General features: G+C 28.9%; 2 protein-coding genes across 2 annotated transcripts in view; both read right to left on the bottom strand.

Moving 5' to 3' along the window:
* The window catches only part of LOC123266768, a 35,498-nt gene extending 23,873 nt beyond the window's left edge, over positions 1-11,625 (bottom strand). The window contains exons 1-9 of the mRNA XM_044731167.1: positions 11,480-11,625; positions 10,859-11,132; positions 7,962-8,247; positions 7,728-7,883; positions 4,294-4,524; positions 3,962-4,186; positions 3,684-3,843; positions 2,283-2,426; positions 1,700-1,842 (exon numbers count right to left, since the gene is read on the bottom strand). Coding sequence (XP_044587102.1) covers positions 1,700-1,842; positions 2,283-2,426; positions 3,684-3,843; positions 3,962-4,186; positions 4,294-4,524; positions 7,728-7,883; positions 7,962-8,247; positions 10,859-11,132; positions 11,480-11,604 — 1,744 coding nt within the window. The 5' untranslated portion in view covers positions 11,605-11,625. The remainder of the gene's footprint in view (positions 1-1,699; positions 1,843-2,282; positions 2,427-3,683; positions 3,844-3,961; positions 4,187-4,293; positions 4,525-7,727; positions 7,884-7,961; positions 8,248-10,858; positions 11,133-11,479) is intronic.
* On the bottom strand, positions 11,610-22,877 carry LOC123267181. The gene is made up of 8 exons (XM_044731723.1): positions 22,850-22,877; positions 21,680-21,810; positions 17,787-17,949; positions 17,531-17,652; positions 17,148-17,432; positions 13,718-13,849; positions 13,417-13,651; positions 11,610-11,844 (listed from the first exon to the last, which is right to left on the bottom strand). Exons 1-8 carry the CDS (start codon positions 22,875-22,877, stop codon positions 11,678-11,680), a joined length of 1,263 nt encoding a protein of 420 aa, XP_044587658.1. The 3' UTR covers positions 11,610-11,677.
* Between the last annotated feature and the right edge of the window lie 4,714 nt (positions 22,878-27,591).

Genomic DNA, 27,591 nt, shown 5'->3' with positions numbered 1-27,591 from the left:
TTCAAAAAGTTAATAAGTTGAATATAATAATATATATTAATCTTTCATAAGTTATAAAAATAATAGTCAGATGAAATAATAAAAAAAATACTAAAATTTAAAATCCGTAAATACATCAACATAAAAAATTCAATTACTGATTTTTCTGAAAAAACAAAACAATATTGTCAATTATTTTTTTTCTATTTGTTATTTGCATATTTGCTAGTGATTTCTGTCGTTTTTCAAGGACTTTTTTTTATGAATCGTCCTTTATGAGTCAATTTTTCAGACATTGTAATTATATTTCCGAATAACTGTAAAACAGAGGTTAATCTACAGTTAGTCCAAAACACTACAGTATAACCACTATAAAATATCTTAACGCTCACGCAGTGTTGCCAGACTTTTCAAACGATCAGTTTCTCGTTTGTGATTGGCTAAAATAAGTACATAAACAGCAAAAAGTTTTAGGCTTGTCAATAATGACTCTAAAGTATATGTACCATACACTCTAGCACAAACTTTTGACGACGGAAGTCGCGAGGGTACTACCTTAAATATTAATTTCTCAATAAATATCTCGGTAACTGATATATTTTATTGCAAAAAAAGAAACCTGAATATTCCGAAAATCTGATTTTTTGTTTTTTTTTACTTCATCTAATCCATGACTGATAGTATAATTCGAGAAATACTAAAAACGTCTGATTTTCTCGTAAGACTCTGAACAAATATTAACATTTAAAAATTTTATTTTTTCAAAAATTTGTCCGGTAAAGTATAATTTAAACTTCACTATAAGATAAACAAGGACCTTAACTATTAGAAAAAAATTAAATTTACTCATCTATATATATATAGGAGACTTTCTATAGATATAGATAGTCACTCATCACGATATCTCTGGAACTATAAGACCTAGAGACTTGAAATTTGGCAGGAATATTTCTTTTGCCAAGTAGAGGTCAGCTAAGAACGGATTTCACGAAATTCCACCCACAAGGGGGGTTGCGGGGGTGTTCACGAAAAAAAATTTTTCAATTATGGCTTTTAATAGTTCAAAACTTGGTCAGAATGTTTCAAATTACATTTAGAAATTTTTTAAAAACGAATTCTGTGACATTCCACCCCCCTGGCGTGCCCGTGCGTGGGCGTCAAATTAAGAAAAAATTCGTAAATTTCAATCTATAGCTATTAATACTTTGAAACATGGCCAGAATGCTTTTTGGGGGACTTTGAGCTGTTAAGAATAAATTTCATTAAATTCTACCCCCACATGTCCGTGCGTGGGCGTAAAATTAAAAGAAATTGTACCTTTTAATCTATAGCAGCTAAAGGATTGAAACTTGGCCAGATTGATTTTTTTGGAGTTTTTGAGCTGTAAAGAATGAATTTTATGAAATGCCACCCTCACAAATCCTTGCGTGGGTGTTAATTAAAAAATTATAAAATTCAATTCCTAAAGGATAATAAGAAGGCATTAAATATAAAAAAAATTTTTATATAAGGTAAAAGCCCTAATAGATGATCATGTACCATTATATGATCACTCTATGTATTGGTATACCTATATTTGTGAATATAGATATACAAATACACGTATATTGTACGCCACGCGAAGCGGGCGGGTAACGGCTAGTAATCTAATATTTTTTATTTTACATTGGCGGCGAAAGGACCACCTTAAAGAAAAGAAAAATAAATATTATTGACTTACCTGGAGGTAAACAATTTACCGTCCACTTTGCGAAGCCAGTTCTGAGTTTAACTGAGAAGAAATAAAATACAAATGGATGCGTGTGCTCGTAATCAAGGAGTTTAACAGTGTTCCAAAAAACTTGCATTGTCCGGTTGACCCATCTGCGATAGAAAGTAAGAATTTTTTTATGAAAATTAAGTTAGCCGACAATTAAAAATTTTTAGAATTTTTTTTTTATTGAAAAAATTATTGCAAAATTACAAAATAAAATTTTCATTTGTAAAAAACTTGAAAAACTCTAAGTGCAATTTTTAAAAAATATTTTTTAGTTCTAATTTAATAATAAAAAAAAATCAAAAAATTAAAAACGTCGGCTAACTTTAGTGATATGAATTTTTTTATAATATACAAAATATTAAAATTAATTTAGAAGATATTTGATAATTTTAATAATTTTTTTAATAAATAAATTAAGCAAAAAAAAAAATGAGTGAAAAAATTGACATGTGGAAATTTTTGAGTGCTTTTCATTGATAAAAAAATTTTTTCTCTTAGTGTATATAAGAAAAAAAAAAAAGAAAATAATAAAAATTGAAATTACGATATAGTTATATTGTTCCATTCCTTTTCCGACAGTAATTGCTCAACGGGAGATTTATTTTCAACGATTTGGAATAAAAATGTCATGTAAGAGTTGAAAAGTGTGATTGTTGACGTCGATTGGCCAATCTTCAATACGTAATAACTAAGAAATTATTATAATACAAAATTATAATAAAAATTTAACAATGCAAGGTAAGATCGTTGAAAAAAAAAATTAGAAAAATGGTAGACCCTGAAGGCCATCCGTGCAACTTCCCGCTAATTCCATACCTAGGTGCATAAAACTGCACTAATGACGTTTTTGAGCTCTTCGAGCTCAAAAATACAATTTATGTGTTATTTTGAGCTCTTCGAGTTTAAAAGTCTGATAGAAGTATCATAGAACAATATTTTTTAAATTTTCAAACCGCACTAACTTTTAAATGAATCAACCGATTTTCACGCGGTTGGCAGTATTTGACGCAATTTTTTTAGTTTCATGGAGAATCTTCAAGTTTGAATTGATAAAACTAGGAAATTTGGAGTAATTAAAAAAAAAACACTTTTTTTGGTTTTCTCTCGTTCATGATATTTCTTGAACGAATTGACCAATTTTGACCGGCTTGATGGCAATCGACGTAATTTTTTCATACTAATAGCTGATTAGTTTTTGAAATCGATCAGTGCAGCCGTTTAAAAGTTATTCCAAAAAATGTCGGAGTTATGTTAAAAAAACACTTATTTCCAAATATTTTATCGAGGATATCTCTCGAACCAATCAACCGATTTCCACGTTTTTGGCGGCGATCGACGTGGTTTTTTAAGTTCTAAAATTATTCTGTATCATCAAAAACGATCCGAGAAGAAATGACGAAGTTATGTCAAAAAAACACTTTTTTCGGTTTTCTTTCGTTCACGATATTCCTCGAACGAATCAACCGATTTTGACCGAATTAGCGACGATCAGCGTGGTTTTTCAAGCTTAAAGGCGGATTAGTTTTTGAAGTTGATCGATAGAGCCGTTTAAAAGATATTCCAAAAAAAACCACTTTCAAAAATGATTTTTTTCTTATTTTTTTTGAGATTTTTCAAAATTTCTCAAAATCTATCGGTCCGAATCGGTTCAAATTCTCAGGAAATCTAAGTTTGAGGGAACTCTTTAGAACGCCGTTTAGTACATTCCGATCGGTTCAGTCGTTCAAAAGTTATAAGCGAGTCACATAGTCACACACACACACATATACATACAGACATAGTGACAATCTCGCGGGGATAGTCAGGGAAGCTTCCTGTGATCTTCAAACGTCGAGATCTGATGAAAACTCGATTTTTGCGAAACGGGGTGAAAACAATAACTTCCCGATTTTTGACAATCTTCGATTTTCTTAGCGGGAAGTTAAAAAATTTTTAAAGTACTTACTCAAAGTCTTCAGGAAATAAAATCAGCGGTATTTGAACATCTCCATTAGATCTTATCATAAATTCAAGTTTTTGAGGGTGCATATAATTAGTATCATCTTCACTAAAAATAGGAAAAAATTTTTCGATTTTATTTGTTGTCGTAATTTCAACGTGACATGCTGAAACAATATTAAAATTAAAAAAATTAACCATCTGCAAACTTTGCATATTTCTTCACTAGAATATAAATATTTTCCATGAATATTTATATAATAGATAAATATTTTATTAACATACTAGATACGCAATCATATGATAGTGCCATTAAATTTTTTTCTGTTGAAAAATAATAATAAATTGGCAAAAAAGATTTTAATGGATCTTCATGCTCCCACTCAAATAGTAGACTAGTTGCGTCTCGATAAATTTGAACTTTTCCCCGCGGTATTTTTATTATAAATTCACTCCATCTTGCGATGAATAGTATATGAACCGAAATTTGTTCTTTTACCAATTCATAATCTACAAAAAAAAAGATATTCTATAAAATATTCCAAATGAATTTGGTTTATTAATTTTAATAAAAAAAAATTTTCAATTTTTCTTAGCGGGAAGTTAAAAAAAAAAACCTTTTTCTTCAGATTTATAATACAGTAGAATCTTTGAATTATTTTCAGCACCAATAATTAACTTGTAACTCGAATTTAGTCCATCATCTGCATCAAATACTATTATAATGAAATCCGGATCATCAGGTATCCAAATTTTAACATTTATTTTTATACCCTCAACTCGATATTTTGGTAAAATATACATCTGTCTACCAATATTGTCCCCTTTTATTAGAAAAATATATTCTCCTAGAAGAAATAGTTAAATTTAGTCAAATTTAATTCAAATTTATTAGATTAAAAAAATTTTTTGTAGCATTATGATCTTATTATTGAAATTTATAAAATTTTACAAATTTTAATCAAATTTAATAAGATTGTGTAAAATTTTATAAAATTTTGTAAAATAAGCTCATCCCGATGTTACACTCATCAAGAGCTTTCATTTGAGTACCCACATGCATTTTTGATATATTTTTCATATATGCATATATATTAAGGTGTGCCAAAATGTAACTTTCTTGATGGACCTTTTAAAATTGGAATTTTGAGTTCCGCTTTTAACTGGAGTTAAACTGGAGTGTTTGGGCATTTCCTGACATATTTTGAGCGTTAAGGATTTATTTGATTTTTATAGAATTTTTTAACAAGAGTTTTGTTCGGCCAAATTTTGAAATTTTGGAATTCCAGCGAAAATGCCTAAACAAAACACCTGGTAAAAAATTTTATGAAAATCATAAAATCTCAAAATTCCAATTTTAAGAGGTCTATCAAGGAAGTTACATTTTGGCACACCCTAATATATATAATATATATAAATCTATGAAAAATTGATGTGGGTACTCAAATGAAAGGTCTCAAAGAGTGTAATGTCGGGATGAGCTTATATCTTTAAAAATGTCAATAGTTCACAAGATATCTGTTAAATTGTACTGTACTTTCTTAAATATTGACTTTTTTAAAAGTATAAGCTCATCCTGATGTTACACTCATCAAGAGCTTTCATTTGAGTACCCACATGCATTTTCATATATTTTTCATATATCGCGTGCCAAAAGGTAAAAGGGCGCATAGCAAAGTATGCGCCCTTTTAGCTTTGCAAAGCTAAAAGAGCGCATAATTTTTTTTTTTATCACCAATCGACTGGTTGACATATTCTTCGCCTAAAAATGAAGCATCGATTTCCTAAAGCTAAAAGGGCGTATGTCTCTTATTATGCGCCCTTTTAGCTTTAGGAATTTGAAAATTTTATGACCTAAAGCTAAAAGGGCTTATAAATTTTTTTTCTAAATATTTCATAAAAATGCTTATTTTTAGCCTAAAAATTAAAAAAAAAAACAGTAGAGTCACACGAGAGAGGCATATTCTAACTAAAAATACACTCTTTTAAAATTACAATTAAGAATATTTTCAAAAAATTGCTAAATATGCGTGATTGTAGTAATTTATTTTTTATTTCAATCTCATTAGTTTTCGATTAATTTATTTATCTATTGCTTGTATAAAAATAGTTTAAAATTATTATTTTTTCAATATTGTTTAAGTACTTAACAGCCGATCTCCTCTTTTTTTCGCGTCGCACTCACTGTAAGAAACGGTATTATCCTTGTTGCACTCATAATTATAAAACTATTGCAGTTTTATGTTTTTCTTTTAAACAAATGAGAATTTCGAACAAAACGCTCTGCTATGAAATCGATAATTAAAAAATCTATTACGTAGCAGAGTGTTTTTTTTTTCAAAATTCTTCTTTGTCTAAGAGAGAAATATAAAGTTACAATCGTATAGGGACCGATAGTTAAGAAATTTTTTTTATTTATTAAATTTTTTAATTTCATGTCTTGTGAAGCTATTTATCAAAATTTTATATAAAAACATAAATTTTTTTTATGCGCCCTTTTAGCTTTAGGCACTACTTTTCTAAAAGCTAAAAGGGCGCATGTCTTGAGTTACCCCCTTTTAGCTTTAGGATGCTCGAATTTTTTTTTTTACATATCTTTGTGTTTCGAGTGATTTTAAGAAGAATGGCACAAAAAAATTTTTTTATGCGCCCTTTTAGCATGGATCTCTACTAACCTGTAGCTATGCGCCCTTTTTGCATTAGTCGCGCGATATCAAGAGACTCGATAGAGTCTGGCGCCAAGTTCCGTTCTCAAGCCAGACTACCGAGTGTGTATATACCGTAAGCAGAACGGTTTTTTGAGGTTACAAATTTTTTTTCAAATTTACTTTGATTTTTTTTTTATATGATATTTTATAATAGTAGTTCATGCTTTTTATTACACGTATTACTTGATTATTATCAATTATCTTTATAATTTCTATTTAAAATTATTAAAAATAATCAGCACAAACTATAGCGACCCAGAATTTTAGATTTTAACTTTTTTCTTATGTAAAAAGCAGACGGCCAGAGACTAAATAATATAAGGGTGCATGCTAATCTTATAATAGATGGGAAACTACAGTGAAAAAAAGATATTTGACAGCTTGCAATTACACACGCCAGGCGGCGCAAGAATAACTTTTACATGAACTATAGCTTAAAGGGGATAGTTTGCCACCGGAAATGTATTAAATTAAAATTGTCAATTTTATTATAATTACAAAAAATACTGAAATCCGAACAAAAACAGTTTCACTGTAAAAAAATCACGCCAAGTCCACGTTCATAAGACTATTAAGAAAAAAAAATTTTATTTCTTTACAAAAAGATATAAAATAAAAAATTAAAAAATCCAAGTTACCAATATGGTTGTATATGATTTTTGGACATTAAAAAAAATTTTGTTGTAAATTTAAAAATTAAAAGAAACAATTTTGAAACGTACTTGGTGTGCGTCATTGTGTACTTCAATTTTTTTTAAAAGTCCTAGTAGATAGATTTTAGGAATTTCATAAAAAGTGAAATATTTCGTAACCACGCACACTAAATACGTTCCAAAATTGTTTCTTTTAATTTTTAAATTTACAAAAAAATTTTTTTTAATTTCCGAAAATCATATACAACCATATCGGTTACTTGGATTTTTTAATTTTTTATTTTATATCTTTTTGTAAAGAAATAAAAATTTTTTTTCTTAATAGTCTTATGAACGTGGACTTGGCGTGATTTTTTTTACAGTGAAACTGTTTTTGTTCGGATATAATATAAATAAATATATAAAAAATTGATGTGGGTACTTAAATGGAAGGTCTCGATAAATGAAAGGTCTCAATAATTCACAAGATACAAGGTTATTTCTTAATTATGTATCTAGAAATAAAGCATTATCACTTTTTACAATAAGTTTTGCTTAATTTTTTTTATAATTTTAAGAATTTGGATTCAATTGCATTTATTTATGTAACAAATTAGCAATTCATTAAAAATTCAAATATTTTATTTGTAAAACTATAATTTTTTAAAATTCTTAAAGAAAACTTTTACTAAGAAGATAAACTGAAGATACCTGGTAAACCACAATCTTTAACTTGACACAAATCTCGAGAAACCAGGGGATCTGTAGTATAACACCAAGTACCAGCAGCACTCTGAGAAGGGTTGCGACAATAATTGCTGGCATCTTTCACACTTTGTTCGGGATAAAGGGTGTCATTTAGGTACTCTAAATTAACAGTATGAACAACATAGTTTAAAAATGAAATTAAAGTTAAAATTAAAGACTCCAGTTAAATAAGAATACTTTTTTCCGCTTTTTTTGCAGCTTCAAGCCAAAGCGCGCAGCGACGACCCGATCGTGTTTCAGATAGTGTTCCAATATAATCATTTGCGGTTCCAACAACTCGGCATGAAGCTGACCGACAAGCTGGAATCAAACAATCGGACTTATATGCAGTTGTGGCTGTTGAATCCCATAGAGCGTAACAATACGGAGTTTTTGCATCGAAACTTATTTTTCGACATTTATTCGTCGCGTTAAATACAGATCCGTCTGAAAATAAATCATCCTTTTTTTGATCATTCGGAACCTTGAAAAAAAATTTAATTAATTAATTTTATTCGATAATAATAATACATATATTTATTTATTTAATAATAACCCCGTGAAAAAATTTTCTGATCAGACTATATCAGGCCTGATATAAACCGTCCATATCAGGCCTGATATGGAAATTGGCCATATCAGACTATATATGCCTTGATATAAGTATATCAGACTATGTACCCGCCCCGGTAAAAAAAATTATATATCATTATATTACATAATTATAAATGAAAAATGGCCCTATATAATTATGTATAATTATATATAATTATTTCCAAAGGAAAAAAAAATCGCCGCGAGTGGGAATCGAACCGGGGACCTACCGCTTGAAAGACTAATTCACTACCCATTTACCTAAGAGACTTACTTGGAGAACAAAGTTTATTATAACTACAAGTAATGCGAATCGTATACATGATCGATTCGTAGTGAACAAAATTTTTTATCTAATTGATTAATTATTAACTGTCAATATTTATATATAATAATGGTATCTATATGTAGATTTATAAAATTATCTATGTATACATGAAATCGCAAAAATGATTTTACGATATATTGTTCAGGTACTTCGTTGCTTTAAAATTTATAATTTCTTTGAAATTAAAAAAATAATCGAGATAAAATGAGAATTGAAAGCTTAAATTTTAATGGAATTATTTGTTTAGTATATGGAACTATATATTGCTGGAGGGCTTGGCTAACAATTTTTGAACTTGACAAAACTAATAATTTTTGTGAAATTAAATTTTTTTTTTAATTCCTATTATTTCATCCAAAAAAATACTATATATTAAAAGATTGTTAATCATTGGAGTAACAGACTCTTAGATAGAAAAAGAGAATGTTTTATGGTAATCACAAAATACTCACTGGAGTAAAAAAAATTATATAGAATTCTATATGATTCATATATAATTTTATATGAATTATATATATATATCTATATAATTATAAATGAATTACATATGTTTCTATATAATTAGATATGAATCATATATAATGATAAATAGTTTTTTTTATTCGGGTATGCCTTTATATGAGTACATAAGACTACTTATGTGCTGGTAAGGGTATGAGTATATCAGACCATATGAATCCATATCAAGTTATATCAACCCTGATCAGGAATTTTTTTTTCAAGTTTATCAAAGCCCTAGCGGTTTTGTAAATGCCGAAAAAATGTCGCAATTATACAGTATTAATGCGGTATTTTTTCAGCATTTTTTCGGTTGTTTTGGTCAGTTTTTTTATCGAAAAATTACGGAACATTTACCGTAAAAATGCGATACATTTACGCTGAAAATGCGGCATATTTACGGTAATAAGGCGGTAAAATGACTGTATTAAAACCATATTTAAAAAATGGTGTCAAATTAAATAACGCTCGGACTGGGATTCGAACCCAGAACCTCCCGGGGACATGTCGGCTACTCTACCATTTGAGTTACCCGGTCCATACAATATCACTTTTTTGCTTATTCTATATACATTAAGCCACACCGTTCATCTTACGATAAGCATATTTAAAATTAAATAATATAATTATATATGTGAAACAATATAACTTTTCGATTTTAGAAAATTTGCAACTTTCCAAGTGAGAAATTAAAAATTGAAATTAAAATTAGAATATATTTACTTAACATATGTATTATTTTATATTAATTATCGCTAAATACCTAATTAAAAAATAATATTCTACATATTTTTTATTCAAAAACAGTATTTGTTTTTGCAAAGTAGCGATGGAGAATAAAAAGCAAAATTTGAAATTTTTCATTTTATTCATTTCTAACATAGAAGTGAACTAAAAATAAAACTAAATCTTTAATAATTGTCCATTATGTCAGAAAATATTCGGCAAAATTACTGTATTATTACAGTAATTATTTGGAATTTTTTGGGTAAAATTTGGGCATTAATGCGGTAATTGTATAGTATATTTTTGGTAACTGTACAGCATAAGTGCAGTATATATACTGTATAACTACAGTATAAAAACTGGCCAAAACAACTATAGTTTAACCGCATTATTACCGAATTATAACGGTAAATATACGGCATGAGCATAAATGCCGAAAAATTACGGTATTTTTACGGCATTATCAAAACCGCGAGGGAGTATATATAACTTTATAAGGTTATATCAGGGCATATCAGGACCTATTAAAAAATAATGTAAAATTAGATATGAGCATATCAAGCTATATCAAGTCTGATATAGACATATCAAATTGATAAGGCCTGATCAGGCCTGATATGGCCAATTTTCATATCAGGCCATATCAGGACATATCAAAAATTAAATATGAACATATCATATCATATCAGGCCAGATATGAACATATCAAAAATTTTTATATAGCCTTATCAGCTCATATCAAGCCTGATCAGAATATTTTTTCACGGGACTTCAAAATAACGATTAATAATTATTAAATCTTAATTATAATTAAGAAGATCCCCAAGTACTCTCCGAATGTTAAGAATGTTTATAAAAAAATAATACGTTTGTTATTCTTAAAATTAATTTTTAAATTAATTAATAACATTTTTGAGGAAATTTCGGGAAAAATCTTGGACCAACAAACCATATCTGATGACCAAAGTACACATGGAAAAAAGTTTTTAGTAAACCATTGCGACCCTTCATATTTTTCTTCTTTACTTGCGATACAATTTGGCGGTGATGTTTCTTCTGATAAATCTTTAGATTCAGGAGTGCAGTATAGAGTCCAGTGTGCAATTCTTTCACTTCCGATACTGAACCATCGGACTGTTTTAAATAAATCGTATTTAGCGTCCAATAATTCAACTCCTCCGTAGTATTTGTGAACCAATATGTACAAGTCTGATCCAAAAATACTAAACCAATAATAATATTAAATAAAATCGTCAATAAGGTAAAAGACCTAGTTATTGAAACTGACCTAGTTATTGACACTTGCAATTTTATTTTAAATAAAAAAAAAACAGATCATTTCTAATAAATTAATAAATATAATTTTTGAATTATAAATTTTAAGATAATTGGTTTTTTGAGAACATTTCATTTTTTCAATTAGAATAAAATGGCAAGTGTCAAACAACTAAGCCTAAGACTAATTAGATAATTATATTTTTAAAACGTGGACGTTACAGCCAATAACTGGGTCTTTTATCTTATATAATAATAATAATAATAATAATAATAATATTATCCATTATATTACCTGATGTTAAAATCTTCCCAAGTCCAATAATCTAATACTTCTGAACTTTCCACATTTTTAATTTCATGTATTGGTAACTCGCTTGTTTCTTGATAAATTATTGTTATCAATCCCTTTTCAGTCATTTTAATCTGCGATTAAAATATAATATTTTATTATTATGATTATCTAAATTATTCAGAAAAAAATTATTTATATTCAGACAACCTCGAAATAAGGAAATTGCATTCCAGGGGTTTGATACAATTGGATTGATATTGCAAACGATGAGCGCAAAAAAAAATTTATGCTATAGCTTTTATAACTAGAATGAATTGGCCAAATTCTTAAATATCTATAACCAAAGGTCGTATGAATCTCACATGCTGAAAAATTCAGAAAGATTTATAAAATTTAATGCAAAAGCTTTGATATTATCTAGAAGGGTCATTTTGGTTTGTAAAAAACAATTTTTTTACATTTTTCAAAAGTAAAATTTATAAACATCACGAAATTTTTGATATTTTGGCAAAAGTATTGGGCCTATAAAAAAAAAATTTTTTGAACAACAGTTCAAAATTTAATTTAATTAAAAAAATTAGGAAAACGGTTGACCCTAAAGGCCATCCCTGCAACTTCCCGCTAATTCCGTTAATACCTGGCCGCTTTTTTGAGCTCTTCGAGCTCAAAAGTACAATCTGTGTGTTGTTTTAAGCTCTCCGAGCTCAAAAAGATACCTTTTCTATGCTTTTGAGCTCTTTGAGCTCAAAAGTCTGATAGAAGTTTCATAGAACACTATTTTTTGAATGTTCATACCGCAATAACTTTTGAATGAATGAACCGATTTTTACGCGGTTGGCGGCATTCTACGCAGTTTTTTAAGCCTCATAAAGAATTTCTAAGTTTCAATTGGTCAAACTAGAAATTTCGGAGTAACTCTGAAAAAACACTTTTTTCGGTTTTCTTTCGTTCACGATATCTCTCGAACGAATCAACCGATTTTGACCGGATTGGCGGCGATCGACGTGGTTTTTCAAGGTTGAGAGCTGATTAGTTTTTGGAATCGATCGGTTGAGCTGTTTAAAAGTTATCCCAAAAAAACCACTTCAGAAAAAATTTTTTTTCCTACTTTTTTTTAGATTTCTCCAAATTTCTCAAAATCTATCGGTCCGAATCGGTTCAAATTAACAGGAAATCTAAGTTTGGCGAAGCCCTTTCGAATGGCACCAACCGCGATGAAATCGGTTCAACCGTTCAAAAGTTATAAGAGGTTTACATACTTACACATACACATACATACAGACATACATACAGACATAGTGACACCCTCGCGGGAATAGTCAGGAAAGCTTCCTAGGACCTCAAAACGTTAAGATCTGATGAAAACTCGATTTTCGAAAAACGAGGTAAAACCAATAACTTCCTGATTTTTGAAAATTTTCAATTTTCTTAGCGGGAAGTTAAAAAAATATGTTTTTTATGTTATTTTCTTAGGATCAATAATTTCAAAAGTAAGATTCACAATTATAAGAAAATTTGAACTATTTATTATGAATCTTAATTTTGGAATAACAGCGAAAATATTAGTTTTTTTTTAATTATTAGAAATATTTTTTTACAAAATTAAATTTTGAAAAACTTTTGTTTGTTAAATTTTATTATAAGACCAATATTTTGGCCACAATATTAAAAATTTGAATCATTTATTCTAAAATTGCGGCAAAATTTTGGCCTATTGCCATTTTTTTTGAACAAACAAATTTGTTCAAAAAAAGTTTCACTTAAAAAATTGCATTTTTAAATTTCTTCAAATTTCTACATGTCAATTTTTTTTTGCCATAATTCATTAGTTACAAAAATTTTAAAAATTATCAAATATCTGCTAAATAAATTTTCATCAATAATCTATAACAATTTCTCTGTAAAAAAAATAATGAATTAATTGATATAATTCTTACTTTCTTGGCATAAATCTGTGCTCCAAAGTATTCCTTCACCGGCTAATCCAAAGTATAGAAAACCATCTGGATATAATGTAGACAATGAATCCTTAACTGCGTATTCACCTTCATATATAATTTCTGTTGAATTAGCTAAGCTGATAGTGACGTACCCTAGGCTCCAGGAAATTGTTATCGCCGTCCAGTTTTCTCCAGTAATCAAATGAGGAGTGTGTTTGAAATTTGTATGGAGCTGTAATATAATTGTTATTATTACTACTATTATTTTACTCAATTAATTAATTAATTAATTAATTACATTTAAACCCGGATAAATTAAACCAGTTAAGGTATTAGAGAACGCAATTTCAGCGCCAGCTTTCCAAAGTTCTGCTATTACTTTACCAGTAGCAGGAACTGGTACATGACTTAACAGCAACGTTGCCATCGTCTGAAAAAATATACTTATGTAAATAACTTGAATAAATAATTAGTAGGGCCAAAATTAAAAAATAAGTTTCTCAAACAAATTTAAGTCTTAAAAAAAATGTTTCTAACAAAAGTTATTCAAGATTTAATTTTATAAAGAAAATGTTTCTTACGATTAAAAAAAAAAAATCAATATTTTCGCTGTAATTCTAAAATTAAAATTCGTAATTAAAAGTTCAAATTTTATTTTTTGATAATTATGAATCTTACTTTAAAATTTGAACCACTCATTACTAACTATAATTTTAAATTTGCAGCAGAAATCCTACATGGAGAAAAAAGAATAGAACTTATTTCTATGTAGAATGGTAACCAGTACTATGTTACATAGTAACGGAAATTTTTGTGAGAATCTTGTGTAAATTTGCTGATAAAAATCTTAGAAATTGAGATGAAAATAATATGAACAATCACTCATTTGATATGGAATAAAATTCTGAAAATAATGTTGTTTTTTTAATAAAAATTTCAATTTATTATTAACAAAAAACATAAAAAAAAATAAAAAATCTCAGTTTTTCGTAAATAATAACTATTGGTGATATCAAAAATTGGAAGAAAGATCCTTAAAGAGAAGGAAAATTTTTGAAAAAAAGTCTCGACTTTCGGAACTTTAGCTTCAAAAACAATAATTTTTGACAGCAGTTGCGCGGAACCTTACTTTCAACATTACACGGAAAAAAGTAAACTGTAATATTCACTCGGATTCCAGTTAATTTTTATAGTTTCAAAAAGTAAAGCGGACATCGGGGTGGCAAAAATATAAATATTACAGAACTTAATGTAGTAAGTATAAAAGCCACAATTTATAATTTAATATCCAAAATAAGTGATTAGTAGGTAATCACATCAATGCAGTGGTTACCTCCTCGTGGAAGATGTTAGGATTTGTAAATAGATCTAGTCGTAACTTAATCTCAATCAAAGCTATTAAATCTGTATACTTTTCCCTGGTTAGATCGCGTCTCGAGTTGCTGCGATGGTCTGGTCTCCTATCTTTGATGTGCACATCAATAAGATCGACAAAGTTCAACACAAATTCCTTAAATTTTTAGTATGGAAAATTGACCGAATTTACCCTAAACCGGGCTCGGATAAGGAAGAACTTTGACGTAGATTTAAAATGCTTTCTTTAAAGGACCGCCGACTATGTGCCAGTGCTATTTTCTTGACGCGACTGATACAGGGCAAGGTTGATTGTCCGAGACTTCTAGAATCAATTACTTTCAGAACTCCGACCTGGAGAAGTAATGTTCCCTTTCAACTTCCACTAACGAGTACTAACTTCGCTGCATCTGCTCCTATTTATCGTTTAATGTATGCTTTTAACTTGTTTTATTAAATTGATAACAGCCTTGATACATCTACACGATAAATAATGTTGGCTCTCTTGCAAAACTTTGTTCCTCAATTGGACACTGACTTAGTGCATCCTATCTAATTGTTAATTACTATCAAATAATATATGATCAATTTATCAGATAAAGCATAGACTTACTACTATTAATTTTATATTTAAGCTTTACTATAATAAAACAATTGTTATATTCATTTCTTTTCTATGGAACCCAATTATTGGCATTGCTGTAGGGTTCAATGTACTGTTAAAATAAATAAATAAATAAATAAATTAGTAGCTGTCACTATAGTAAATAACGACTCTTTCATCTTTAAAAATTACACCCTAGCGGTTTTGTAAATGCCGAAAAAATGTCGCAATTATACAGTATTAATGTGGTATTTTTTCAGCATTTTTTCGGTTGTTTTGGTCAGTTTTTTTATCGAAAAATTACGGAACATTTACCGTAAAAATGCGATACATTTACGCTGAAAATTCGGCATATTTACGGTAACAAGGCGGTAAAATGACTGTATTAAAACCATATTTAAAAAATGTTGTCAAATTAAATAACGCTCGGACTGGGATTCGAACCCAGAACCTCCTGGGGACATGTCGGCTACTCTACCATTTCAGCTACCCGGTCTATACCATATTGTTCTTTTGCTTATTCTATATACATTAAGCCACACCGTCCATCTTACGATAAGCATATTTAAAATTGAATAATATAATTATATATGTGAAACAATATAACTTTTCGATTTTAGAAAATTTGCAATTTTCTAAGTGAGAAATTAAAAATTGCAATTAAAATTAGAATATATTTACTTAACATATGTAGTATTTTATATTAATTATCGCTAAATACCTAATTAAAAAATAATATTCTACATATTTTTTATTCAAAAACAGTATTTGTTTTTGCAAAGTAGCGATGGAGAATAAAAAGCAAAATTTGAAATTTTTCATTTTATTCATTTCTAACATAGAAGTGAACTAAAAATAAAACTAAATCTTTAATAATTGTCCATTATGTCAGAAAATATTCGGCAAAATTACTGTATTATTACGGTAATTATTTGGAATTTTTTGGGTAAAATTTGGGCATTAATGCGGTAATTGTATAGTATATTTTTGGTAACTGTACAGCATAAGTGCAGTATATATACTGGATAACTACAGTATAAAAACTGGCCAAAACAACTATAGTTTAACCGCATTATAACGGTAAATATACGGCATGAGCATAAATGCCGAAAAATTACGGTATTTTTACGGCATTATCAAAACCGCGAGGGCAGTTTCAAACAGTAAAAATTGCCATTTCAATATATAGTCGATATTATGAGGAGAAGGGGAACTCAGATGAAAGAGAAGAGGGTCTCACTCTGGGAGAATTTAACATTTGGAACAGTAAAAATTATACTTTTAAAATATACATTTTACCAGTCCAAGCAAGTCAATAATTACAGTTTGATTTTTAGCGTTAGGTTTAAAATTTACCATTTTACTTTGTAAATATTGACGTTGCTTGTATTAGAAATTTACTAACTTTATTTTATACTTTTTACATATCATTGCGATCATTTTTTAGGTACCAAATGATAAATATCAAAGTCTGAATTCTTAATTATTATACTTAAACATTTTAGACATTTACATAGCGAAGATTACTATTTGAAATAGTATTTTCTTCCATGTAAAGAGTAAATTGTAACGTTTAAATGGTAAATATTATATAGTGAATAGTAAAATCACGATTTTACTGTTTGAAATGGTAATTTTTAGCAGTTGATCATTACTTATTATAAATCGACTGTTATTTATTACACTTTACTTTTTTACGTGTACTAATTACAAATAGTTATTTTAAATTTGCAGCAAAAATCTTTAGTCATCAATAAATTAAATTTTTTACCCTATAATTGAAACTTGGATTCCATAACTTGATCCAAACTGTAATATTCTGAAGCGAATAATCTAATTTAGTGATCGTAGAATATGAATCAATTGATCTTGTGTATACTAAACAATCTCTGTCGTCGGACAATGGTACATCGCAGTATTCTTTGTTCACGAGATTCTCATAAAAACCGTCTACGTAACACCAAGGCCCACCATTGTCACCATCAGGGTTACGGCAATAATTTTTGGCTCTTTCGCGAGAATTTTCCGGAAAGTTGCTATTTGGAAAACGTTTTGTCTAAAAGAAAAGAAAAGAAAAATATTTATAAAAAAAAAAAAAAAAAGAAATAGTTAGTTGATAAAAGATTTAATAATAATTTTAAACTCTATACAAACTTGAGTCGCTATATTTCCTTCCTCGATCGTATGTCTTGTCTTCCAAAATTTACATTCTTTTTGAGATAAAGAAGTCTTAAATTTTCCTCCGTACTCTACGCCTGTTCCTGTAACTCTATTTTCTATAAAAATAAAAAAAAAAGAATGAAACTCTTTAAAATTATTTTTCTTAATTAAAGAATTTTTCTCTTGATTTAAATTAATTTATTTTTTTTAGTAAAGTAAATTGAATGTTATGAAAAAATTGTTTAAAAACCTTGATAGTTACAAAGAGGAATATCACATTCTTCAATTTCTACACTCTTTTCTATTGTGTAACACCACAGACCTCGAGAATCATTAGTAGGATTACGGCAATAATTTTTTGCTAATGATTTACTACCGTCTGGAAAGTCAATATCTCTAATACGTTCATCAACCTGATATAAAAATAATTAATTAGTTTTTGTTAGCATTATTAGGGTGATTTATACATTATCAGTAAGATCGCATTAAATAAAAAATTAGGAAAACGGTTGACCCTGAAGGCCATCCCTGCAACTTCCCGCTAATTCCATATATGAAAAAAAAATCCTATGAAAAATTACTATCGTAACATCGTAATCCAGGACTAGACTTTCAGTATCTCGATTTTTACGATGCTGCCGTCTACAGAATACAATTTGAATTATTGAAAATGACGATGTTATTTAGTAAATTTTTTTTCCGTAAGAGCAAGTGAATAAGGACGCATACTATACGTTTTAATAAAAGAGAGACAGAGTCTAGTAGTTTGCGACGCCACCACCGAAAGATGACCAACTACTGTAATGAGGGTCTTATTATCCGACTGAACAGAAACTTTAGATAATCCCTCCGATAGCGTGAGGGGATAAACCTTAGACTTGAGGCGGAGAGGACACCGGGTTCGATTCCTGGATGATACAGAATTATTTTTTCGGTGACCTAAACTTCTTTTTAATTTGAGTGATAGAAATTTACGATATTGCATCGTATAAACTACGATGTTTGAGTTCTGGTCCAGCACTGCAATATCCTACACTAAAAATTACGATGTTTTCATTGTAATATTTCGGTTCCATGCGTTTTCATCCTCGGACAAAATATCCCCGACAAAATATCCTCGACAAAATATCCCCGGACAAAATATCCTCGAGACAAAATATCCTCAGACAAAATATCCTCGCGACAAAATATCCTCGTGACAAAATATCCTCGCAACAAAATATCCCCGTGACACAATATCCCCGACAAAATATCTCTAATAAAATACGAATTATCGGGAACTAACATATGATTGTATGACAAAAAACATATAATCATGATTTTTGTGTGTATTTATTCGATAATAAACTAACACAAACGCGGGTAATCGTGTTGCGCTCTTTTAACATGATTTTTGTGTGTATTTATTCGATAATAAACTAACACAAATGCGAATAATCGTGTTGGAGATATTTTTTATTGGGATATTTTGTCCGGGGATATTTTATTGGGGATATTTTGGCACGAGGATATTTTGTCACGAGGATATTTTGTCTGAGGATATTTTGTCTCGAGGATATTTTGTCTCGAGGATATTTTGTCCGGGGATATTTTGTCGAGGATATTTTGTCGGGGATATTTTGTCCGAGGATGAAAACGCCTGATACCAATATTTCGTACAATTTTCTTTCCGTGTACCTGGGCGCTTAAAATTGCATTTCCGACGTAATTGAGCTCTTCGAGCTCAAAAATACAATTTATATGTTGTTTTAGGCTCTTCGAGCTCAAAAAGATAACTTTTCTATGCTTTTGAGCTTTTCAAGCTCAAAAGTTTGATAGAAGGTTGATAAAACACTATTTTTTGAGTTTTCAAACCGCAATAACTTTTGAATGAATGAACCGATTTTCACGCGGTTGGCGGTATTCGACGTAGTTTTTTAATTCTTATGAAAAATTTTTAAGTTTATATTGATCAAACTAGAAATTTCGGAGTAATTCCGAAAAAACACTTTTGCACGCCTCATAGCGCAAAGCGCGTGAGGTTGTGCTTTATACTCGACTCGTCAAGATCAAGCAATTTTGTGATCTTTAAATGCCTCTATCACAACCATATTACACTTATTCAATAATATAAGTAGATGTACACCGGAAAACACTTCAATTAAACCATCTTTTACTTTCTAAAATCATTTCATGTTGCTATTTTGAAAAAAAAAAACGTTTTGAAAAAAATTTTAAGTGGACGTCCGGATGTCACCCCATTTTGGATGTACCAACGATTACTCCCGAACAAATTGATATTTCAAGACCGGGCCTTTTTTATTAGTTTAAGAATTCGATGAACTGGGTCCGTATTTCATATCAGTGGCCTAGCTTATGTATTTTTTTTTAAATTGAATTTTTATTAAAATTCACGGATATAACCGTACAAAGCCAAACGAACTTTTCTTATTTGTCACGTGAAAACTATGGCGCCACTTGATCAAGCTAGATTTTTTTAGACTGCGTGCGCATATGACAAGAAAAAAGGGCGCCGATATTTAAAAAAAATAAATAAAAAATACTCTAAGAAATTACTTAATTATAATTTGTTTTTTTAATCAATTACACAATTAATTTTTTTCTTAAAAAATGATTGAGCGTTATGAGGCGTGCACTTTTGGATTTTCCAAACTTTTTTGGGTTTTCTTTCCTGCATGATATCTCTCGAACGAATTAACCGATTTTGACCGGATTAGCGGCGATCGACGTGGTTTTTCAAGGTTAAGAGCTGATTAGTTATAAGTTGATTAGGACCTTACTCAGTAGGAATTTTTTCGGTAACCGAAAAAATAATTCAGACAGCTCAGACCGGGACTCGAACCCGGATTGTTTGGTTACGCGCCAAAGGCTCTACCAGTTAAGCTATCCGAGACATTGTCCGTAACTACCATTCAGTCACCTAATAAGACCTACCGAGTAATAAACACCACCGTCCATCTTACGGTAAAGAGCCATAATTTATAGCTAAATTTGTCATTAAAGACAAATTTGGGAACTGGGGAAATAAAGGATAAAGGGAAGAGGAGGGACCTTACTCAGTAGGAATTTTTTCGGTAACCGAAAAAATAATTCAGATAGCCCAGACCGGGACTCGAACCCGGATCGTTTCTTTGTAAACTGGTAAGGCGCCAACCGCGATCGAATCGGTGGAGCCATTCAATAGTTATGAGAGGTTTACATACTTACATACACACACATACATACATACATATATACATACATACATACGTACATACATACCTCGTGTCGGGCTTGCTGGGTCCCGCATCGGGCGCCTCCTCAGGTGGCGGATAGGGGAATGCCCGGCATATCTGCACGTCAGATGCGTCGGGTACCGAGGAAACAGAATACTCGGGGTGGACCAAAACCTAGCAAAAGATGATATGGAAATGTCAGAAGATTTTCAAACATCGTTTACAGTACAGAGGATGGATACCTCAGTGCCGGCGAGGGAAGGCGTGCAAACGGGCCTAAACTCGTCGTTATCAAGCGACCGTTTGAACAGTGGAGTAGACCCCATGGCTCTGCTGTCTAGCAATGCTAGCAAGGTTACAGGGAGAACGAAATCAGCCCAGATGGCAGAGAACGGACAGCTGAGCAACATTCCTTCAAAAAGTGGAGGACCTTTTGCTCCTGCCACTAATCAAACCCACCGAGGAAGAATGAACTCTCTACCGACCGTCACCGGCCAACAGTCACCAATGGAGAGGCTCGGCAACAAGATTGATGAGTTAGCCGACTTCATAAAAGACAAAAAGAATCTCCACCATGAGATCAGAAAATTGGTTTCGTCTATTAGTACGGCATATAGGCTGGCCAACAAATCACCAACGAAGTCGGCGTCAACGACTCAAACATCTCCGAGTCTGAACAAAAAATCACAGCCACCTCTGACCACTCCTAAGAAAAAAGAAATTACCACGTACATACATACATACAGACATAGTGACACCCTCACGGGGATAGTCAGGGAAGCTTCATGTGACCCTTAAACGTCGAGATCTGATGAAAACTCGATTTTTGTAAAACGGGGTAAAACCAATAACTTCCCGATTTTTTAAAATCTGAGATTTTCTTAGCGGGAAGTTAATAAATATCTTTAGTTTTTGGGCTAGATTATACCTTATGTATTTGTTCTATTCCAGTCCACATTTGACAACGTATCCCACTTTTTGTCACAGCAATAGTTCCGACATAATCACCTCCCAATTGTGAAAATTTACATCTTGTAAAATTAGATCCCGCTTGTTGGTCTGTTGAAAATTTTTCAATAATTATTTTATATTTATAAAATTAAAAAAAATATTTTTTAGTATTTTTAAATTAACTTCAATTACATTCTTTAAAAAAACACAAATTAATTACAATAACTAATAATCTTCTCAAATTACGAGCCATAATTAACTTTTATTATATTTATAATATTATAAAAAATTTTTTTTGATAATACAAAAAAATAATTGTACTTAATTTTTAAATTACTATAAAATTTATTAACATTAATTGAATGAACTAACATAAAATTTTGTTTATTTGTTTACACAAAAATAAAAAAAAAAAAACATAAAACAATCATAATTATGTATATACAGTCTACTATCGATAATTTAACACTCGTTAATTTGAAAATTTTTTCCAGTCCCTTGAAAAATTATTTATTATTTAAAAGCTTGTTATTTTTTTTAACTCTTGACAATTTGAAATTTATTTCTGGTCCCTTGAGTTTCAAATTATTGAGAGTCGACTGTATGTAATATAATATATTTGCGGCATTAATTTTTGTGGTCTAAATTATTCAAATAATGAATAAATTCGTAAATTTAGTCCTTTTTTCAATCGGAACTTCTTCGGGTCTTTCCGTTTTCCGTAAAGAAGAAAAAAGGCCATTCGGCAGCCGAAATGGAAGTAGATTTCATGGTGAATAATAAAAATACTACTAGGGTTGCATACGAAAAAAAAAATAAATTTCTGTTTGATTAAACAACAAAGACGTCAAAACGAATGCAAAAGTAAAATTTCATTAAATCTGTCTGAGAAAGCAGGTGATTTTTGGCCTAGACTGATAATGCAGTCCACAAATTAAAGCTTATTTAATAAGCTTTCAGATGCCATTTATAGAATTTTGATAAGATATCGCGTTTAATTGTAATTGCACGAAAATATGGTGAAAGTGAAAATTTTTGCGATTTTTGAAAATTTTTGAATTGCTATTATTCCTAAACTATTTAATTTTGAGAAATAAATAAGTACACAAGTTGCAGCTTATTAAATAAGCTTTCAAATGCAATTTACAGAAATCTGATAGGATGTCGCGTTCCATTGTTATTGCACAGAAATAAGGTAAAAGTGAAAATTTTTTGCGATTTTTGAAAATTTTTGAATTGCTCTCATTTCTAAACTAATCGACAGATTTGGCTCATCTTAGAACTTAACCTCGGAAATCGTCCTAAGAATAAGTATGTTACGTTTTATTGAGATCCGTATAGAATTACGGAAGTTAGAGAAGAGACAATGCCGATTATATCGTATATATATATATATATATATATATATATATATATATATATATATATATATATATATATATATATATATATATATAAATACATACATATATAAACTTTTGAACCATATGTATTTTCTGAATCCGCTTGACGAGCTGAGTCGAAATATAGAAAAATTTTTCAAAAGTTCCGTCATGAGGACCAATGCAATAGTTAGATTTCTATGAAATCTACTAAAAAAGGAGAGGTAATTGAATGTCGCCCCTTCTTTCCCCATTAAAGACCTCATTAGCCATTTTTTCAGGTAGAATTTTAAATGTACTTTTAAATATTCATCCATTACACATCATTTACTTGTCGATACTTTACAAGTAACAAGTGCAGTAATTTTATTAGCTAGTTTTTATAACCTTGAATTGATATTTCAGTTTTTAATATTTAATTTTGAACTTTTTAAACATAAATAATTTTTAAAAATGCCTGAATTGGTAAGTAAAATAAAAAATTGATAAATTAATAAATATATCAAGTGGAAAATTAAAAAAAAGAGTGTATAAGAGCAATTACTAAAGCCAAAAAGGAAAAACATGCTGATTTGGCTTTAAAAAAAATTTTCGTGTAGAATATTTAAAAAAAAACTTGAAAATTATTATTTTTATTTTTTAAGGTTGAAATATTTTTGAAAAAAAATGTCTTATAAGCTTTTTTGGTTTTAAATTACAAAATTATATCGTTTTTAAAGCCAAACAAGTGTTAAATTAGATCTTTGCGCTCTTTTGGATTATGGAAAGATTTTTTTTTTATTTTTATACTAAAAATATGGTTGTAAAGTAATTGCTGTGGTAAAAATTTTGACCTTAAATTAAAAATAACAATTAATAATTAATTTTGAATTTTTGTTTTTACGCAGGAAATATTGGTCGTATAAAAAAATTTCTTAAATAAAAGTTGTTAAAAATTTAATTTTATAAAAAAAAATGTCTCTTATAATTTTTTCTGAAGACCAATAAAAAAGCCGCAATTTCAAAATTAAGATTTTTATAATTAGAGAAAATTTGAATAATTTATTAGATGAATCTTAATTAAGAAATTACGGTGAAAATATTGGCCGTATAAAAAAAATTATAAGAGACATTTCTTTTATAAAATTAAATTTTCCACAAATTTTTTATAAAAACTTTTTTTACAAGACTAATATTTTCGGGAAAAATCTTGGACCTAGTAATAAAACATCTATTTTTTTTCTACGCCCTTTTGGCTTTAAGAAAATTTATCTTAAAGCCAAAAGTGCGTATATAGAGATCCGCCTTTTTGGCTTTAGGAACTCAAAATTTAGTGATCTAAAGCCAAAAGAGCGTAGAAATTTTTTTTGCCAATCTCTGCAAGCATATTCTGAGCTTAGAAATGAAAAAAAATTTTCAAAAGCCGAAAGGGCGAATGTCTAAAAATGTTTGCCCTTTTGGCTTTAGGAATTTTAAAATTTAGTGATCTAAAGCCAAAAGGGCGTAGAAATTTTTAGTGGGATCTAATTGTCTTATGAATATGAAAATATTGGTCGTATAAAAAAATTATAAGAAACATTTCTTTTAGAAAATTAAATTTTCCACAAATATTTCATCAAAACTTTCTTTCTACACTTTTTTGGCATTTGTCAGATATTTAAAAAATAAAATTTATTTTATTTTATTTAATAATAGTTTGATTAATAAATCTATTTTACTCTTACAGAAAATTTCATGTAACTGTGAAGCTTACTGCTTAACATCAAGCATGAGCATTCCAAAAGATTTCCATACCATTTACGAAATAATGGAGAATTGCTTCGAGGGTCTGAGAGAAGATATTGACATGGCTTCAGACATTGAAAAATCCTTGGACACCATTATGACGCCTAATAATTACAGTAATAATTACAAAGATATACTGGAGTCATTAAACAAATGCCTGAAGAGGAAGGCTTTGTTTATGTATGTGATCGCCCTTATTTTTAAATACGAAAAGTGTAGCTATATAAGTGAAGCTATGGATAAAAACACTGCTCTTGGAGCAAAATATGTATCATTGAAAGCGCGACATCCGGATCTTGTCGCTAGAGCTTTATCATGTTCTGTTGAAGATTTGAAGAAAGAATTCATGGAATATTATTAATGTAATTTTTTATGAATATTATGTAAGATTTTGTATAGTTAGTTTTAAGATTATTAAAAGAAATACGGTTATTTAAATAAGGTTCAATGTTGTATAGATAATTTATAATTAATTAAAAAGCCCCAATTATTGACACTATAAGAGACAAACTTATGACTTGATTTCTTTTAAGCAATCAAATATCAATATCGTTGAATTTTGTTTGTGGTAGTGTCTCAAGTAATGTTTTTACTAATCAATTTCTTTTTTTAAAATGATAATCACTGATATTTACTCATTAATTTTAAATAATTAAATAGATTATCCGGATACACCAATTATTGGCAGGTTAAAAAGCTGATTGATCTAATTATTGACATACCTTGGCCCCTATTATTGACACCCATACTGCGCATGCCTAGAATCATCTGCTTATTCTTATTTATCGAAACTTATTATTAAGTAATCAATTTTATTAAAGTTTATTAATAATAATTTCCATAAATGATTAATTACTTTGAAAATATAAAAATTAATTTAAAAATAATTTATTGAATCAGAAGAGTTCAAACTCTTACAGTAAATTTTTTAGATTAAAGTAAAAAAAAGGCGTCTTAGCGCTGTCGAATGGCTGTCAATATGAGATTCAACTTAAAAATTATCAACTAGTTATTGACACCCATTATTTAAATATTATAAAGGAAACAATTAATTTTGATTGTTCAATTTTATAAATTTTTCATATATTGTTAATTAAAAAAAAAAAAATCATATTATTAGACGAAGAAATTAATTTAAACAGCATTTAAAAAAATGCTTTTCTAATAAAAGTTGTTGAGAAAATAAACGTTCGTAAGGTGTGATCGGGTGCTTTTATCTTTTAATAATTAATATTTAGTATTTTGAACTGAGTAATTTTTTCAATTTTTCAATTAATTAGAATTTAATAAAAATATATATGATAGTTATTCTTATTGCAAATAATTAAATATACGGTAAATGTCCCAATTATTGACAATATAAGAGACTAAGTTATGACTTGATTTTTTTTAAGCAATCAAATATCAATATCGTTGAATTTTGTTTGTGGTAGTGTCTCAAGTAATGTTTTTACTAATCAATTTCCTTTTTTAAAATGATAATCACTGATCTTTACTAATTAATTTTAAATAATTAAATAGAGTATCCGAATACACCAATTATTGGCAGGTTAAAAAACTGATTGATCTAATTATTGACATACCTTAGCCCCAATTATTGACACCCATACTGCGCATGCCTAGAATCATCTGCTTATTCTTATTTATCCAAACTTATTATTAAGTAATCAATTTTATTAAAGTTTATTAATAATAATTTCCATAAATGATTAATTACTTTTAAAAATATAAAAATTAATTTAATAATAATTCATTGAATCACAAGAGTTCAAACTCTCACAGTAAATTTTTTAGATTAAAGTAAAAAAAAGGCGTCTTAGCGCTGTCGAATGGCTGTCAATATGAGATTCAACTTAAAAATGATCAACTAGTTATTGACACCCATTATTTAAATATTATAAAGGAAACAATTAATTTCGATTATTCAATTTTATAAATTTTTCATATATTGTTAATTAAAAAAAAAAAAGATCATATTTTCTTACAGTAAATGAAATAAAGAATAAAAAAATTTGATACATGAGTAATTTTTTTTTAAGCTTTATGAAAATGTTAGCGCATCAGAACCAATTCTACATATAAAAATAACTTTTAAGACAGTAATAAATTAATTTGTATCAGTTTGATACTTGAATAATCAAAATTTTATACATTTAGAAGTTTACGTCTGAATAACTTTAGAACGGCTGTCTTTATGATAAAAGTGTAAGAGACCTTTTTTGTAGAGCGTTGAATTTTCTACAATAATATGCTATTGACTTATATATATGAGGTGCGTATGCCGAGCTAGAAAAATAAACAAAAAAAAGAATTTTTTTTCCTATGTTATTTAAATGGGAAATGAAAAATTAGGGACAGACACCTCTAAATATTAATATTAAAAGCTCGGCTTTGAACAGGCTTCTGTTCTCACCTTCATGCAAGTTTTCAGGTTGTTTTTTCGTTGAAAAAAAAAAGTCGCCTAAAATTGACACACCCTAATAAATATACTGGCAATAATAATAATACTTTTATCCTGGATTGAAAAACTGGACCTTATTGAATAAACTGAAATAAAATTTTGTTTATTTCCTTACACAAAAATAAGAAAAACATAAAACAATCATGATATATATATTTAATATAATATTTGTGGCATCAATTTTTGTTATTTAAATTATTTAAATTAAGAATAAGTTTGTAAATTTTGTCCTTTTTTGAATCGGAACTTCTTCGGTTCTTTCCTTTTTTCGTAAAGAAGAAA

This window comes from Cotesia glomerata, linkage group LG6 (genome assembly GCF_020080835.1).
Source record: "Cotesia glomerata isolate CgM1 linkage group LG6, MPM_Cglom_v2.3, whole genome shotgun sequence".
NCBI lineage: Eukaryota > Metazoa > Arthropoda > Insecta > Hymenoptera > Braconidae > Cotesia > Cotesia glomerata.
The sequence above is the reverse complement of the archived record's forward strand: the minus strand, read 5'-3'. Positions and strand labels throughout refer to the sequence as shown.